The sequence below is a fragment of the Rattus norvegicus genome, chromosome 8 (assembly GCF_021556685.1).
Source record: "Rattus norvegicus strain SHRSP/BbbUtx chromosome 8, alternate assembly SHRSP_T2T, whole genome shotgun sequence".
Taxonomy (NCBI): Eukaryota; Metazoa; Chordata; class Mammalia; order Rodentia; family Muridae; genus Rattus; species Rattus norvegicus.
Window position 1 is genome coordinate 80,927,357 of NC_141541.1, and position 13,426 is coordinate 80,940,782.

General features: G+C 43.5%; 1 protein-coding gene, 1 long non-coding RNA gene and 1 pseudogene across 4 annotated transcripts in view; 2 read left to right on the top strand and 1 right to left on the bottom strand.

Annotated features, from left to right (window-relative positions):
- The window catches only part of Tex9 (testis expressed 9), a 35,881-nt gene extending 24,677 nt beyond the window's left edge, over nucleotides 1-11,204 (bottom strand). Inside the window, 4 exon segments of one of the 3 annotated variants that reach the window (NM_001399268.1) lie at nucleotides 5,752-5,831; nucleotides 7,471-7,534; nucleotides 10,925-11,004; nucleotides 11,155-11,204. In NM_001399268.1, coding sequence (NP_001386197.1) covers nucleotides 5,752-5,831; nucleotides 7,471-7,534; nucleotides 10,925-11,004; nucleotides 11,155-11,181 — 251 coding nt within the window. In that variant the 5' untranslated portion in view covers nucleotides 11,182-11,204. 3 annotated transcript variants of the gene reach the window in all.
- On the top strand, nucleotides 2,781-3,776 carry Ccnd3-ps1 (cyclin D3, pseudogene 1; annotated as a pseudogene).
- The window catches only part of LOC103693140 (uncharacterized), a 29,507-nt gene continuing 27,166 nt past the window's right edge, over nucleotides 11,086-13,426 (top strand). The window contains exon 1 of the long non-coding RNA XR_015627886.1: nucleotides 11,086-11,435. This is a non-coding gene — a long non-coding RNA (uncharacterized LOC103693140). The remainder of the gene's footprint in view (nucleotides 11,436-13,426) is intronic.

Below are 13,426 nucleotides of genomic sequence, written 5' to 3' on the forward strand. Positions count from 1 at the left end.
ACAGACTAGAGTAGTTGTGACCGAGACTATCTAAGCCCACAAGTCCTAAAACATTTGCTATCTGGCCCTTTCCAAGGAAAGCTCTCCTGCCCCTGACCTACTGTCTAAAGCATCTGTATTAATATCATGGATCACACTGTGAAATTATCTATTACTACATGGGGGAAATGCCATCATAATCCCTAGAATGACTGGCCACAGTAGAGGACACACAGAATCAAACAGCTCTCCATCAGACATTACCTCGTGAGCTGGCCGTGTATAGGTTTCTTACAATTTAAGACGGAAGGATACTTAGATCATATCTACTAAAAAGAAGCTCTCAAAATATCTCAAATTTATGGAAAATAACCTTTTTCACACACAGCACACAAATCTTTCTGAAATTATACATAAGTATCTTGAAGTGTCCTTACTTTAAGTATATGCCTACTATTTCATTAGACATCAACATGTTCCTGCACTGTCCATCCCACCCCACACCTTCCAAACACACACATGTACAACTGAAAATATCTACCAGGGACTGGAGGGAAAGTTCAGTGGCTAAGAGCACTAGACCACAGTTTAGTTCTCAGCACCCAAGTTGGGCAACTCCAGTTTCAAGGAACCCAATGCCTCTCTCCAGATACAGTGACATTCACATCCACAGACATCCACACCCACATACATAGTCAAAAATAATAAACGAAAAATAAAGAACATTTTAAAAACATCTGCCGGGCTGGAGAGATGGCTCAGTGGTTAAGAGCACTGACTGCTCTTCTAGAGGTCCAGAGTTCAATTCCCAGCAACCACATGGTGGCTCACGACCATCTGTAATGGGGTCTGATGCCCTCTTCTGGTGTGTCTGAAGACAATTGACAGTGTACTCACATACATAAAATAAATAAATCTTTAAAATAAACAGCTGCCAGCTGCTCATGACTGTGAGGTATACCATGCCACCTCTGCTGGTCCACTCCCTCCCAAGATGCACTGCAGTACAGTGCTCTGACTCACATTAGACTTCTATCCGATAACCGAGGTGGTCTTGGTAGTCAACCTTGCTTCCAGCACACTACAGGAGTTGGGTGTTACACTAAATTCTGGTTTCCTTCCTATATTTCTGACAGTGCAACCACAGGTGCTGAAGACCTATCACAGAATGCACTGCCTTACCCCTTTAAGGTTATTACTACTCTAAGTGAAATGGACAGCCTCTTTACAGAATTGTCTCTCATCTTTAATAATTCCCAATAATAATCAAATGTCATGTTTCACATGATAAAAGCTACCCATTGAAACGGCTTAACAAAAGTCTATGTTGACAGGATGAGTTATGAGATGAGGGCGCCTGATGACGTGAGTTCAATCCCTGGGACTCACATGGTGGAAAGAGAGAGGTTATCTTCCGACTTCCACACTGTGTGCACATGTGCACACTAACATGTGTGCACACTAACATAAAAATATCCACTGGTAGCAGGTAACCAGAGACATCACCACATTGGACATGAGAAAAACTTAGTGAAAGATCAGCAGTTTACTTTTAAGCTCATAAAACCAGTCTTGTGCTCGCTCCAGCAGGAAATAAGGCTCGGCTGCAGATACATCATTTTGATTCTTTCATTTTCTGGATAAAAGCCAGGCCCAATTTTATCTGTAATCCTAATTTTGGAATTTGGGTAGCTACTGGGTATTTTCTTCCATAAAACACAGATAGAACCACATATGATACATATCAGTGATTTACTGTTATTTAAACATAGGCACATGCCAAATAATAATACAAACTATACTTCTGATTTATAGAGAGAAAACCCCAAAGTGGTAGGCAGTAATAATCCTCAAACAGCCCGTGTTTTGAAGCTGTCTTCTGAGAGTTACAGTGCAATTCCAGCCACACACAGTTTCTGTGCTGTATGGTTCTCTCTTCTTGGTTCCAGTGAGTACCACACACTACCACACACAGAGTTCTTCACAAGACTCATTCTTCACTGTACAGAGGGTCCCAGTCACAATAGCTATGTTGCAAAGAGTCTTGCAGGGAAATGCACCAGCAATTAGTACTGTGCACTTCATAGTGGCAGGCAGCTGGCAGGTGGTTTTTAAAAAATCTTTATTTTGATACTTATTTTTTAAGTGAGTGAGTGTGTGTGTACTGCTCAGGATGTCAGGGTGTTAGATTCCTTAGAGTTAGAGTGACAGGTGTTGTCAGCCAAGCAACATGGGGCTGAAAAATGAATCAGGGTCCTCTGCAAAAGCAGCTAGTGCTCTCAACAGATACCTGTTTAGAGATAATCTTTGGTACTGAATGGAAGAATCACACGTCAATAAAGATTGATTGGCTAATGAGCTGAGGCAAGATTAGAAGGTGGGGCATCGAGAGAGAGAGAGAGAGACAGAGACAGAGACAGAGAGACAGAGACAGAGAGACAGAGAGAGAAAGAGAGAGAGACAGAGACAGAGGGAAAGAGACAGAGAGAGACAGACAGACACACACACACACACACAGAGAGAGAGAGAGAGAGAGAGAGAGAGAGAGAGAGAGAGAGAGAGAGAATTTTAAGAAAAGTTAGGCACAGGAGATTCACCCCAGACACAGAAGACGGTAATATAAATCTGACAACCAGGTAGCCATCTATATGACATAACTTAGAATAAAATAATGAGTGATTAAGAATTAGTGAATACCAGCACCAGCCCCACCCGCACCCCGCGCTGTCACATCACGCACTTTGCACTCTCCTAGGACTAGCTAGCCCGCACTCCTGCTCTCACCCATGAGCCATAGCAGGATGGAGCTGCTGTGTTGCAAGGGCACCCGACACAAGCCCTGGGCCAGGCCCGACCCGCGACTGCTGGGGCGCCAGTGTGTCCCGCAGTTTGCTCTGCCTAGAGAAGTGCTATGTGCTGTGAGCCTCCTACTTCCAGTGCATGCAAAAGATCCAGCCGCACATGCGGAAGATGCTGGCAAGATGCTGGCATACTGGATGCTGGAGGTGAAGAGCAGCGCTGCAAGGAGGATGTCTTCCCTCTGGCTATAAATTGCAGGGTGGGGACCTGTCCTGCGTCCCCACCCAAAAGGTGAAAGGCACAATTGTAGCTTCTAGGTACCATCTGCCTGATGCTGGCCCACAAGCTGCAGGGGTGGGGACCACGCCCCTGACTTTGAGAAGCTTAGTATCTATTGGACCAAGCTGTGGTTCCCTGGCTTGGTTGTAGGAATGGGAGGTGCTGCTGCAGGGGAAGCTCAAGTGGAACCTAGCTGCTGTGATTGCGCATGATTTTGTGGCCCTGATTCTGCACTGCCTTTCTCTGCCCAGTGACCATCAGGCCTTGGTCAAAAAGCACGCCCAAACGTCTTGGGCCCTCTGTGCTACAGATTACACCTTTGCGATGTACTCTCCACCCACAATCCATAGGTAGCATTGGGGTTGCAGTGCTCGGCCTAGGCGCCTGCTCTGTGTCTGCGGATGAGCTCAGAGCTGCTGGAAGGAATCAGGGGCACTGAAATGGACTGCCTGGGGGCCTGCCAGGAGCAGAAGCTGCCCTCAGGGAGAGCCTCAGGGAAGCTGCTCAGACAGCTCCCAGCCCTGTGCCTAAAGCCCCACCCCCACCTCCACCCCCAGGGCTCTAGTAGCCAGGGGCCCACTCAGACCTGCACTCTCACAGAAGTCATAGGCATCCATCTACCTGTAGCTTGGGAAAGGCCTCCTCAGGTGATCACTAAGCAGAGGAAGGGCCACTGCCAATCCCTCCCTGCCTTTAGGATCAATTCATGCCCTATCTGAAACCCTAGGGGGGTTCTCCTTCCCCTCACAAAGCCCAAGGGGCCAGATCCTGCCTATCCCCACAGTGTGCACTAAGGGGCTACTTGGTCAGGAGGGAGTCTGTGTGGCCTGTCAGCTCCTCTTCCTTCCCACTCAACCAGCTTGGCTGTCCTGGGCCATGATGGTCAGAGAGATACAAACAGGTAGAACCCACACCAGCATTTCTTTTGAGTCCCTCCTCTGTCTGGGGCGCCCATCCTTTCAGTTGCCAAAACACCCCAGTACCTTCCAAAGGTGTTGCCTCTCACAGGGTCATTGCATTTGGATCTGGGTCCTTCAAGCATCTTGATAGACGCAAATGAGGAGACGACCTAGATGGCCGCTGTGTAATCCCTACTCCAGATGCTCTTAGTGGGAACAGCCTAGGCCTTGGCTAGAAGAGCGAGCGCCCGTAAACTGTTGCTTTGCTTCCTGCTATGCTTCTGTGGTTGAGGGTCTTGAGGGTGCTGATGGTCATTTTAATTTATTGCTTTGAATACAACTGTAAGAGGTGAGGCCTGTATCCTACTCGTGGTGATAACCCTGATGCACTACCTGGAGCCCCATGGACACAGGTCTTTCCTCAGACCACAAGGTTTGGGCTGGTGGCCTGTTTCTATCATGCTGCTGTAATAAAGATTTCAGAATAAAAAAATAGTTGGTGAAAGAACCAAAGCTACTGACCCAAGCATTTATTCGTAGATAAGAAGTCTCAGAGTCATTATTTCTGGGAACAAAGTAGAAGGGTGTATGTGGATTGCCCTGGTGCTGTTTGTATTCTGATGTTAATTCTGATAATTCTGGATGAGGAGTGAATCCCATCCTCAGGTGACTGCATGTGAACCTTCGCCCTATTTTAACTTGTAAAATAAAGGCTCAAGCCGGTGATCGGATAGTGGGAGAGAGGTGAAGCTAAAAAGTTTTGGGGAAAGAAGGAGAGAAAGAGGGGCAAGGAGAGAGAGAGGGTGTCGACAGAAGAGGAAGAGGTAGAAGGAAGATGGAGCTGAAGCACATGGCCTGGAGAAACTGCAAGTTTCAAAGGATCTCCTAGCTGGGGAATAGAGTAGTGTAGTGACAGATCTGCCCAATCTAGGTGTACAGATTGTATTCATGGTAATTAAGTTGTGCTTCCCTTGTATAGGCTTATTTGGGTTGGAGATTTACTGCAACATGGGTGGAAAAACACGAGGTTACGATGGCTTTAATTACAGGTCTCAAGAGCAAAGACAGGCCCATTTAGTCACCATTGTGACTGGGGTCCTCTATATACTGAAGAACAAGCTTCAGAAAAAACCGTAGACTCAGTTGTGAAATGTGGTGCTCCCTGGAACCAAGAAGAGAATCCCATTGAACAGAAACTGCAGGTGTAGCTAGAATTTCATTGTGTGATGCTGGGAATAGCTGTGAGTTATCAAGACAAAGTCACCACACGGGCTGTTTGGGCCATCACTGCCTCTGCTTCAGTAAGATTATATAATTGTACTCACATAGAAGTCACACTTCTGCTAAATGTACTACAAATATTTTATGGCTGCCTAATTTCGTGATGTGCTAAACATGCCTAGAAGTAAAAAAAAATATGGTATCTATGCTAATTTATCATTACCTAAACTCTACATAACTTTAAAAGGAAGGTGGTAGATCGAGAAAGGGCCTAGAAGTCACTTACATCGCTATGGTGTAAATCCCAGGAAAAGTAACGTTTGACCTTTGCACATCACTGACCTTCCCTAAGCTACAGTTTTTCAAATGAAGGCAGTAATATCTACTTTAAAACAATACCTAGAACTACATGAGATAAAACAGGTTAAGAGCCTGCCTTGTATCTGACTAGGAAGACCCAACTTACATATTATACTGTTCTTTCAATTATTAACATTTTCAAAAAGATTGTATACATTAAACATTTACAAGGGTCACTGAAAGAAAGCCGTAATTGAGAACTGAAGTCACATACCTCGGACCGTAACCGTCTTCCTCTTTGCATGACGTAGTCAGTGCTGAAAAAGGCCTAGCTCGCTCTTCCTGCTGCTCTCTCTAGGTAAACAAGGTAAGTCATGAATACTCAGAACGACACTGGCAGGACTGAGGCTACCTCCCCTGCACACTCACCATTGCAGAACTACCCAGGGCTCTACAGTATCAGGAATGCTGTGCTATGGCAAATGAACCCTGACTGCTTCCATTTCACTCCTTGTTTGTTCCAAAGACAATCTCTTCGAAGATAAAAGCGTAAGAGCAGTAAGGCCGTCATAGCCTTTAAACTCTATAAAGTCCATGTGAAGTTAGGGAGTGAAAGCTTTGGTGAGGAGACATTCAGTAACAAAGCAGAGTAAAAGCAAACTAAAGATGGCACACGCTACACTCAGTTAGCTTTTGGGAGTAGTAGGTAGCCTTCCCCTTCCAAAACTCCCTCAGTTTTTTAATACTGTTGTTTCTGGGGTAGAAATAAAGGTTCTCTGCAGGGACTCCTTAAGCATACAGAAAATGCACCTCTCATTCTACTGTGGCATGCTGCCCTTCTAGAAAAATGTTTTTCTTCTGTTCAGACACTGGCAAAACTGTAAATTAAAGTTAAAATACTTCCAGTAAAACATTTAATTACAAATGCAGCTAGCATATCTGTGATTATTATCTATTAAGTGAAATGTTATAGATGGTGCATTTCTTAATCCTCAACTAATAAATAATCATGGATTTATATGGAGCATCAAAATAAAATATTGGCAGTGGAAAAACGGCTCAGCTATTAACAGCAGCTACTACTCTTACAGAGAACCCATGTTTGGTTGCCAGCACATGGGCTCCTCACCCACATCAGGAAGCTCACCTATAAGTCCCATTCCAAAGGATCCAACATCTCTAGTGTCTGTGGCACTCATGTGTATATACTCACACACAGACACATGGTTAAAAAAGATAAATCTTAAAAAATGAAATGTTATTAGAATTTCTTCCCTGCCTCCATCAACTCCATTTGGGGGAGCAGTAGGATTAAAGAATCAGTAAAGTCAGGACAAGAACCTCAGTTATACACAACTACAAAAGGTCAGAAACTGCTCAGGATTGGAATCTCAGTGTCTGCTCTCACTACTCAGCTTTCACCTTGAGCCCTGTTACTTTGAACTCTACTGAATTTTTTAGTGTTAATTTAATGATTGCTACCTGTCTAGCCATAGACAAACCCATCGGTGTGGGAGTGGGATCTGGCAATTTCTCCCTTTTTTTTTTTTTGTTCTTTTTTTTTTTTTTTCGGAGCTGGGGACCGAACCCAGGGCCTTGCGCTTCCTAGGCAAGCGCTCTACCACTGAGCTAAATCCCCAACAATTTCTCCCTTTATTAAGTGAAGGGTGAGTCTGGGTCAGTATTCCTCACATTGGAGAAGTTAGGGCCCAAGAACACATTAGAACACATATGACACTTACATTTTGGTACTGGAAAAGGTTACTGGCATTAATGTTCTTACTGGTTATGTGACTGGAGCATCTGAATAGAAGCTCCTTTTACCACATGCATTGAAACTACACCTGTATACACACATTCTTGTTTAGCTTGTCACTGAGCTGATCATCGATGCTTTGAGTATTTGTAATATGCATGCTACGCATTAAATTTAAAGCTAAAAATTTAAAGCTAAAAATTAGCACTTACATGGGGAAACTGTGCATCTACTTACTATTACTTCCTCAGCTTGTCGAACCAGATTAGCAGTTTTTGCCTCCAATTCTGCATTTAAACGCCTTAAAGCAGAAAATAATGTGATAGTTGGGTTATACTCAAATTATAACAAAAACAAACATAATTACATTTGGATAATTACATTATAATCAATTCATGCCAAAGCACACACAACATTTTTAGTCTGAAATGAACCCAGCTACTAGAATGCCCCACCACCTCCTACCTCTGATAGGACCACAAGCACTGCCTGCCTGCCCATGGCCCTTTAGGATCTTCCATGAAGTAAAGCACTGCCTGCCTGCCCATGGCCCTTTAGGATCTTCCATGAAGTAAAGCACTGCCTGCCTGCCCATGGCCCTTTAGGATCTTCCATGAAGTAAGTCGTCAGACACCAGGCAGACTGAGTGAGTTCAACTAAGCTCCAGGACCAACCATTAGAGAACACAAGTTCCAACCATGTGTCTTTACAGACAGGTGGGTCCTGCTCTCCTGATGACTAGAGTGGCCGGAGTCAGGGCAGCCTGCATGGGCTGGGGTGCTGCTATCTTTGGGGAGCCAGCTCGCAACTCATCTCCACACTTCAATACCATCATCAGAAATTGGGGACTAATTTGGCCTCCATTTGCAATCTAGCAAAAATCACAACAACTACTTGATCCAATTAAACCTGAAAGAATGATTATAGGGAAATGTTTTAATGGGGAAAAGTTAACTATTATCATTTAACCTTTTTATTTTCAATCTTCCCTCCTATAGCACACACACAAGTCTGTATTCACCCAAAGACAGGGAAGAAATATATTTATCTCCACATGGTCAGTCAGCATCTTAACTGGCTTCACAACAGTCTGGGGAGCACATTTAGCCTGGTGCACTAAATTCTATCCCTGTCTATTTCCCTTTTAAAGATTCACACTATGATATATATCTTTTTCTCCTATTGAAGGGTCCCATTTCCAACTATGGCCGAAGTTCTATCAAGGAGTTCTGGAGAAGACTCACTGGAGCATGATTCTAAAGTAACAAAATGATCTAATTCCTAACCTAAGGAGGAGAGGTGGGGGAGGGGAAGGACAGGCAGCACCATAGCCTTCCTTAAAACAGTCGTACCTTTAAGAAATACATTCATGTTTTAGGATTACTTGGCTAAAAGAGAAGAATCTAAGAAATAGACTTATATTTAAAAATGACTTTTAACTTTTTCTTAGAATAATCAGGACTTAAATTGAAACTTAAGAGTCAATGCAGGTCAACCAAGAGGATTAAGAGTATTTTTCTACTCTAAATTCATTAAAATGAGAGATAAAATGTAAAGATAGAAATAACAGCTAAGCTTGGGCTAAGGGGAAATGGCCTCACACTAAGAATGACTCCAAATTCTAAGTGAGAGCCACACAGAGGAATAGAAGAACTGGGTGTGCTCATGAGTCCTGAGCTTCAAAACACAGGCCACAAAGACCCCTCCCACAACCTCAGGTGAGGCTAGTGATGAGGTGGAAGGACCACCCTGTAATTCACACATGGAGTAAGAGAGGTCCAGATTCACTTTGTCTAGATGATTCGCAGACATGAGGCCAAGCTTCACACAACTTTAGTGTAGAAGAAGGTTAAGTTAGTACAGAGAAGCTCAAAGCCAAGCCACAAGGACATTTTCTCGTCTAGAATATAAGGGCTCTGAAAACTAACTCTGCTGAAGATGACTTTAAAAAAATAACAAGTCACCAAGGGAGAATAGTCCAGCACAAGAAGGGAGAAGGGGGTTTACACTATAAAAACCAGAGCGAAACGTAATGAAACATTTTGTTCAGAATTCTAATTTGAAAAAGGGGGAAAGAGCAAGAACAGAGACTGTGAGGGTGTGAGAGTTAACTTCCCCACGAGTGGTTCCCAGCTAGCGGTGCAGTGCTGTTTGGGGAGGCTAGGATACCAGGGGAGGTGTTTTAGACTTTCAGTCCAGCCTCACTTCCTGCCTGAGCTCTGTATTTCTTGATCTACTGAGGTGCCCTGCCTGCCAGAAACTCCTCTGCCATACACATTATAACCTGAATTAAATTGTGGAGAAAAGTTCTGATATATGATTTTTAAAAATTACATTTAGTTAAATTAGGGATCAAGGCAAACAATGTTTTAGAGCCTGTTTTAAAAGGGGTCTACCCAGTCCCTGGAGCAAACCTCAAATAAAATGACGAATTACCAAAAGTGAGCTCCTCAAAATGACAGCTGCTTGTGGTTACTGTTTGTATTTCACTTTGCGTTGTCATAAACAGGGAAAGGGGATGCGCAGAGAACAAAAATGGGGGGAAAAAAAACTATCACACTTAGCAGATGGCTGTCTGTCTCCACCAGAATGCACAGGCCTCTACAGCATGAATCACAGTGGAGCAGCGCTGAAGGGCTTCCCACTACTTAAAATCTTCTTGTTGTTGTACTTGAAACATCTTAGTTTAAATGCTTTAAGTTTAAAAAAATTAAAATACACTTTAAAAAAAATAAGGGTACAATCAAACGGCAAATATAATGGCAGACATAATCTCTGCCCTGGTGGAGTTCAGAGTCCAGTGGAGGAGGCAGAATATAGGAAAGTAAACTATGGCTGGGCATGATGGTGCAAGCCTTTAATCCCAACACTCTAGAGGCAGATGGTTCTCTGTGAGTTCAGTGCCTAAGTCTACATAGTGAGGTCCAGGACAGCCAGGGCTGGATAGAGCGTCCCTGTCTTTGGGGGGAAGGGGGGAGCCATCAGTGAGATTATTTTAAGAAAATATGTTAATTGCAAAAACTTATTAAACAAATGGGGCCCTGATCAGCATGAGTAAAGGACCCTCTGAGTTTTACAGTCCAAAGGCAAGTGCGATTTCTCTCAAGAAGAGAGAAGGGAGAAAAGAAGGGCCCATGTCCCTTGTGACTGGAGAGTTCCACACTCTATGTGTAAGAAAGGAAGAGCAGAAAGTTAAATGAAAAAGCCGGAGTTGCCAAAACTTTGCAAGTGCAATAACGACAACTACACGCAGTTCTAAGCAGTGCAATGGCGAGATGAAATGAAAATGAGAAGGTTGCTCTGGCCTCTGCAGGAAACTCAGGAAGGGTGCTAGACAATGTGAAGCCTGTGTTTCCAAGAGCTTTGTAATTGCCAGAGGACAAGACAAGGAAAGGATATCATCCTTCTTCCCTCCCTCTGTAGACAGGCCTTTTCATTTGGAAAACAAGCCTCCAAGAAATTTGCGCAAAGTAAACTCTAGAACTTTGAGAATCCTCAAAATCTACTCTGGGGCTTTCTCTCTCCCCAACACGGTTTTGAACTACATTTTGCCACCAAAAATATTTTCTCAGAGTACTCCGGTGAAAGAACCGAGGCTAAAGAAAAATGGGGAGAGAGGAGGTCCCTATAAGCAGCCACCCTGCAGGAAAGGCACCTCAGTAACCTCCCTGGAAATATGAGGGATGCTCACTTGTATTCTTGCTCCCGAGCGAGAAGGTCCCGTCCAGCTGCAAGCTGTCCGCGCGACTGAGGACCTGCAGCACCACGTCTCTGCAGACAGAGTTGCAGAGCTCAAGTTCAAGAGAGTCAGGTGGCCGTCCCTTCCGCCCTTCCGCCCTTCCGCCCTTCCGCCCTTCCGCCCTTCCGCCCGTCCGCCAGCCCGCAGCCCAACCACCGGTCAGGAGTCTGGGTCGAACTCACCGGCACTCCAACACTTCGACCGGCCATCTTTACCTGCCCTGGAGCGATGCGGTTGCCATGGTAACAACACATCTTCCCGCGAGAGTTCTCAGGTCTCGGGCAGCCTCGAGCCAGAGGACAGACTTTTCTGTCTCCACCTAGACCTGCTTTTTGCATAGGCTTTGACCAGCAGCTCCTGGGTTCCCTTAACCTACCGAGAGTAGCGCTTTAACCCATAAACCTACGAGTCCTCTGCCTGGAGATGGAAGGGTTTCTGACTCCACCACGCACACAACAAGCAGGTATAAGCCTCTATCTGAAAGTGTTTCTCCAGCCCAGTAGGCCACCCCGACTCGCAGAACTCTTTGCTAAAATGGATTGTTCGGTGCAAATTCTATATTTTCTGATTGCAAATATTTATTCACGCCACGGTTGAGAACTCAGGCAGTCAATTTTGGCTCAAGTTTGAGTCCAGACATAGCAATCACAAACCTAAACCACTTCCTCTGCAAGATAGGACTAAGAATAGTGTCAACAGCCCCTAGTAACTGAGAAGTAAATGAGCTCATACTCCAGATCCTGCCTGCAACACGGGTCAGAATCCAATTGTTGGGGGATAAAACTGAAAGTCTAGAAATAAGCCTTCCCGTTTACTTGGTCCAAGGACGCCAAGGTCATTTAGAGGAGGAGAATGTTCTGCAACAATGGAAGGCAATTGCATGTCCACACAGTAAAGAATAAACTCCAGTTGATATTTCACACCAGATACAAAAAGGAATTCAAATCATAGCTAAAGGAAAAACTATCCATTAGCACCATGTGTGTGAATTGTCGAGCCTCTGAATTAAGAGAATTTTTTTTGCTATGCCCCCAGAAGAACAAGCAACTGTTGTCTACAACATATAAAGAACGACTAGAATACAAAAAGAAAAACAAAACAAACAAACAAAAAGTCAAAAACAAAAATAAACAAGGGGCCTTTTATAGGCATTTATCCAAAGGTAATGCACAAATAGCTAATATATATATATTCATATATATTCGTATATATTCATATATATATTCATATATATATTCAGTAGTGTGGGTCTTCAGGTAGATGGAAACCAAAACCAGTGTAAGATACCCTCTCATATCCACAAAGGTCACCGTAAGAAAAAGGAGAATGAGCAAGTAAGAGAGTATATGGAGGTTTGGAGCCTTATGCTGTCGGTGATCATGCAGTAGCTGGGTAAACCATCTGGCAATTCCTTTCGAGTTTATACAGTTACCCCATAATCCAACAGTGCACACGTAGATGTGGCGGTTTGAATGAGAAATGCTCCCAGGTCCCCTAGGGGCTCACTATTTGAATACCTGGTCCCTCGTTGGAGGTGTTTAGAGTATATTTTGGAACCTTCAGAGGTGTGTAGCCTTGCTGAAGGAAATGTGTCACTATGGGTAGGCTTTGAGAGCTCCTAGCCTCACCACACTTCCAGCCCTTTTCTGGGCTTCATATTTGCAGTTCAAGATGCGACCTCTCAGCTTCCTGCTCTAGCTGCCTGCTGCCATCCCCCTTGGACCCATCTTTCTGGTCCCATCAGTCAAAATACACTCTCTTCTCTTTAAGTTCTTTTTGGCTATGGTGCTTTCTCACAGCAACTGAAAAGCAACTAGTGAACTAGATATATGCCAAATAATAATAATAACAACTACCTGAAAGTTATATATAAAAGTGTATAGAAACATCATGGTAACTGAAAAGAGAAAAATACCAAAATTATCATAAAGCGATGAGCAGATAAATTAAAACCATTATTTTTACAATAGAATATACTTAACAAAAATGAACAAAATGTCTGATATTTGCTACAATATAAAGGAGCCTTGACAACATTAAGCTACTCAAAAGAAACTATTAAAAATTACCACATTATGTAATTCAATTTATAAAAGACCACAAGTATGTGATTTCATTCCAATGTGATGATACACATGTGTGACTACAAAGTGGCCAGAACAGCCAAATCCACAGAGAAAGTAGATTAATGTTTGCCTACATCTAGCAGATGGCAAATAGTTTGAAGGGTTTTGTAGGGTACAAAAATACAAAAAATATAGTGACAACATACAATGGTGCACACCTTTAATCCCAACACTCAGGAGACAGAAGCAAGTAGATCTCTGTAATTTTAAGGGTAGCCTGATCTACATAGTGAGACATTGTCTCAAAAAACTAAAATAAAATAAAATAGAATATTGGTGGCACAACCTCTAAATATATTAAAAATCAGCAAAAAAATCAGCAACTAGT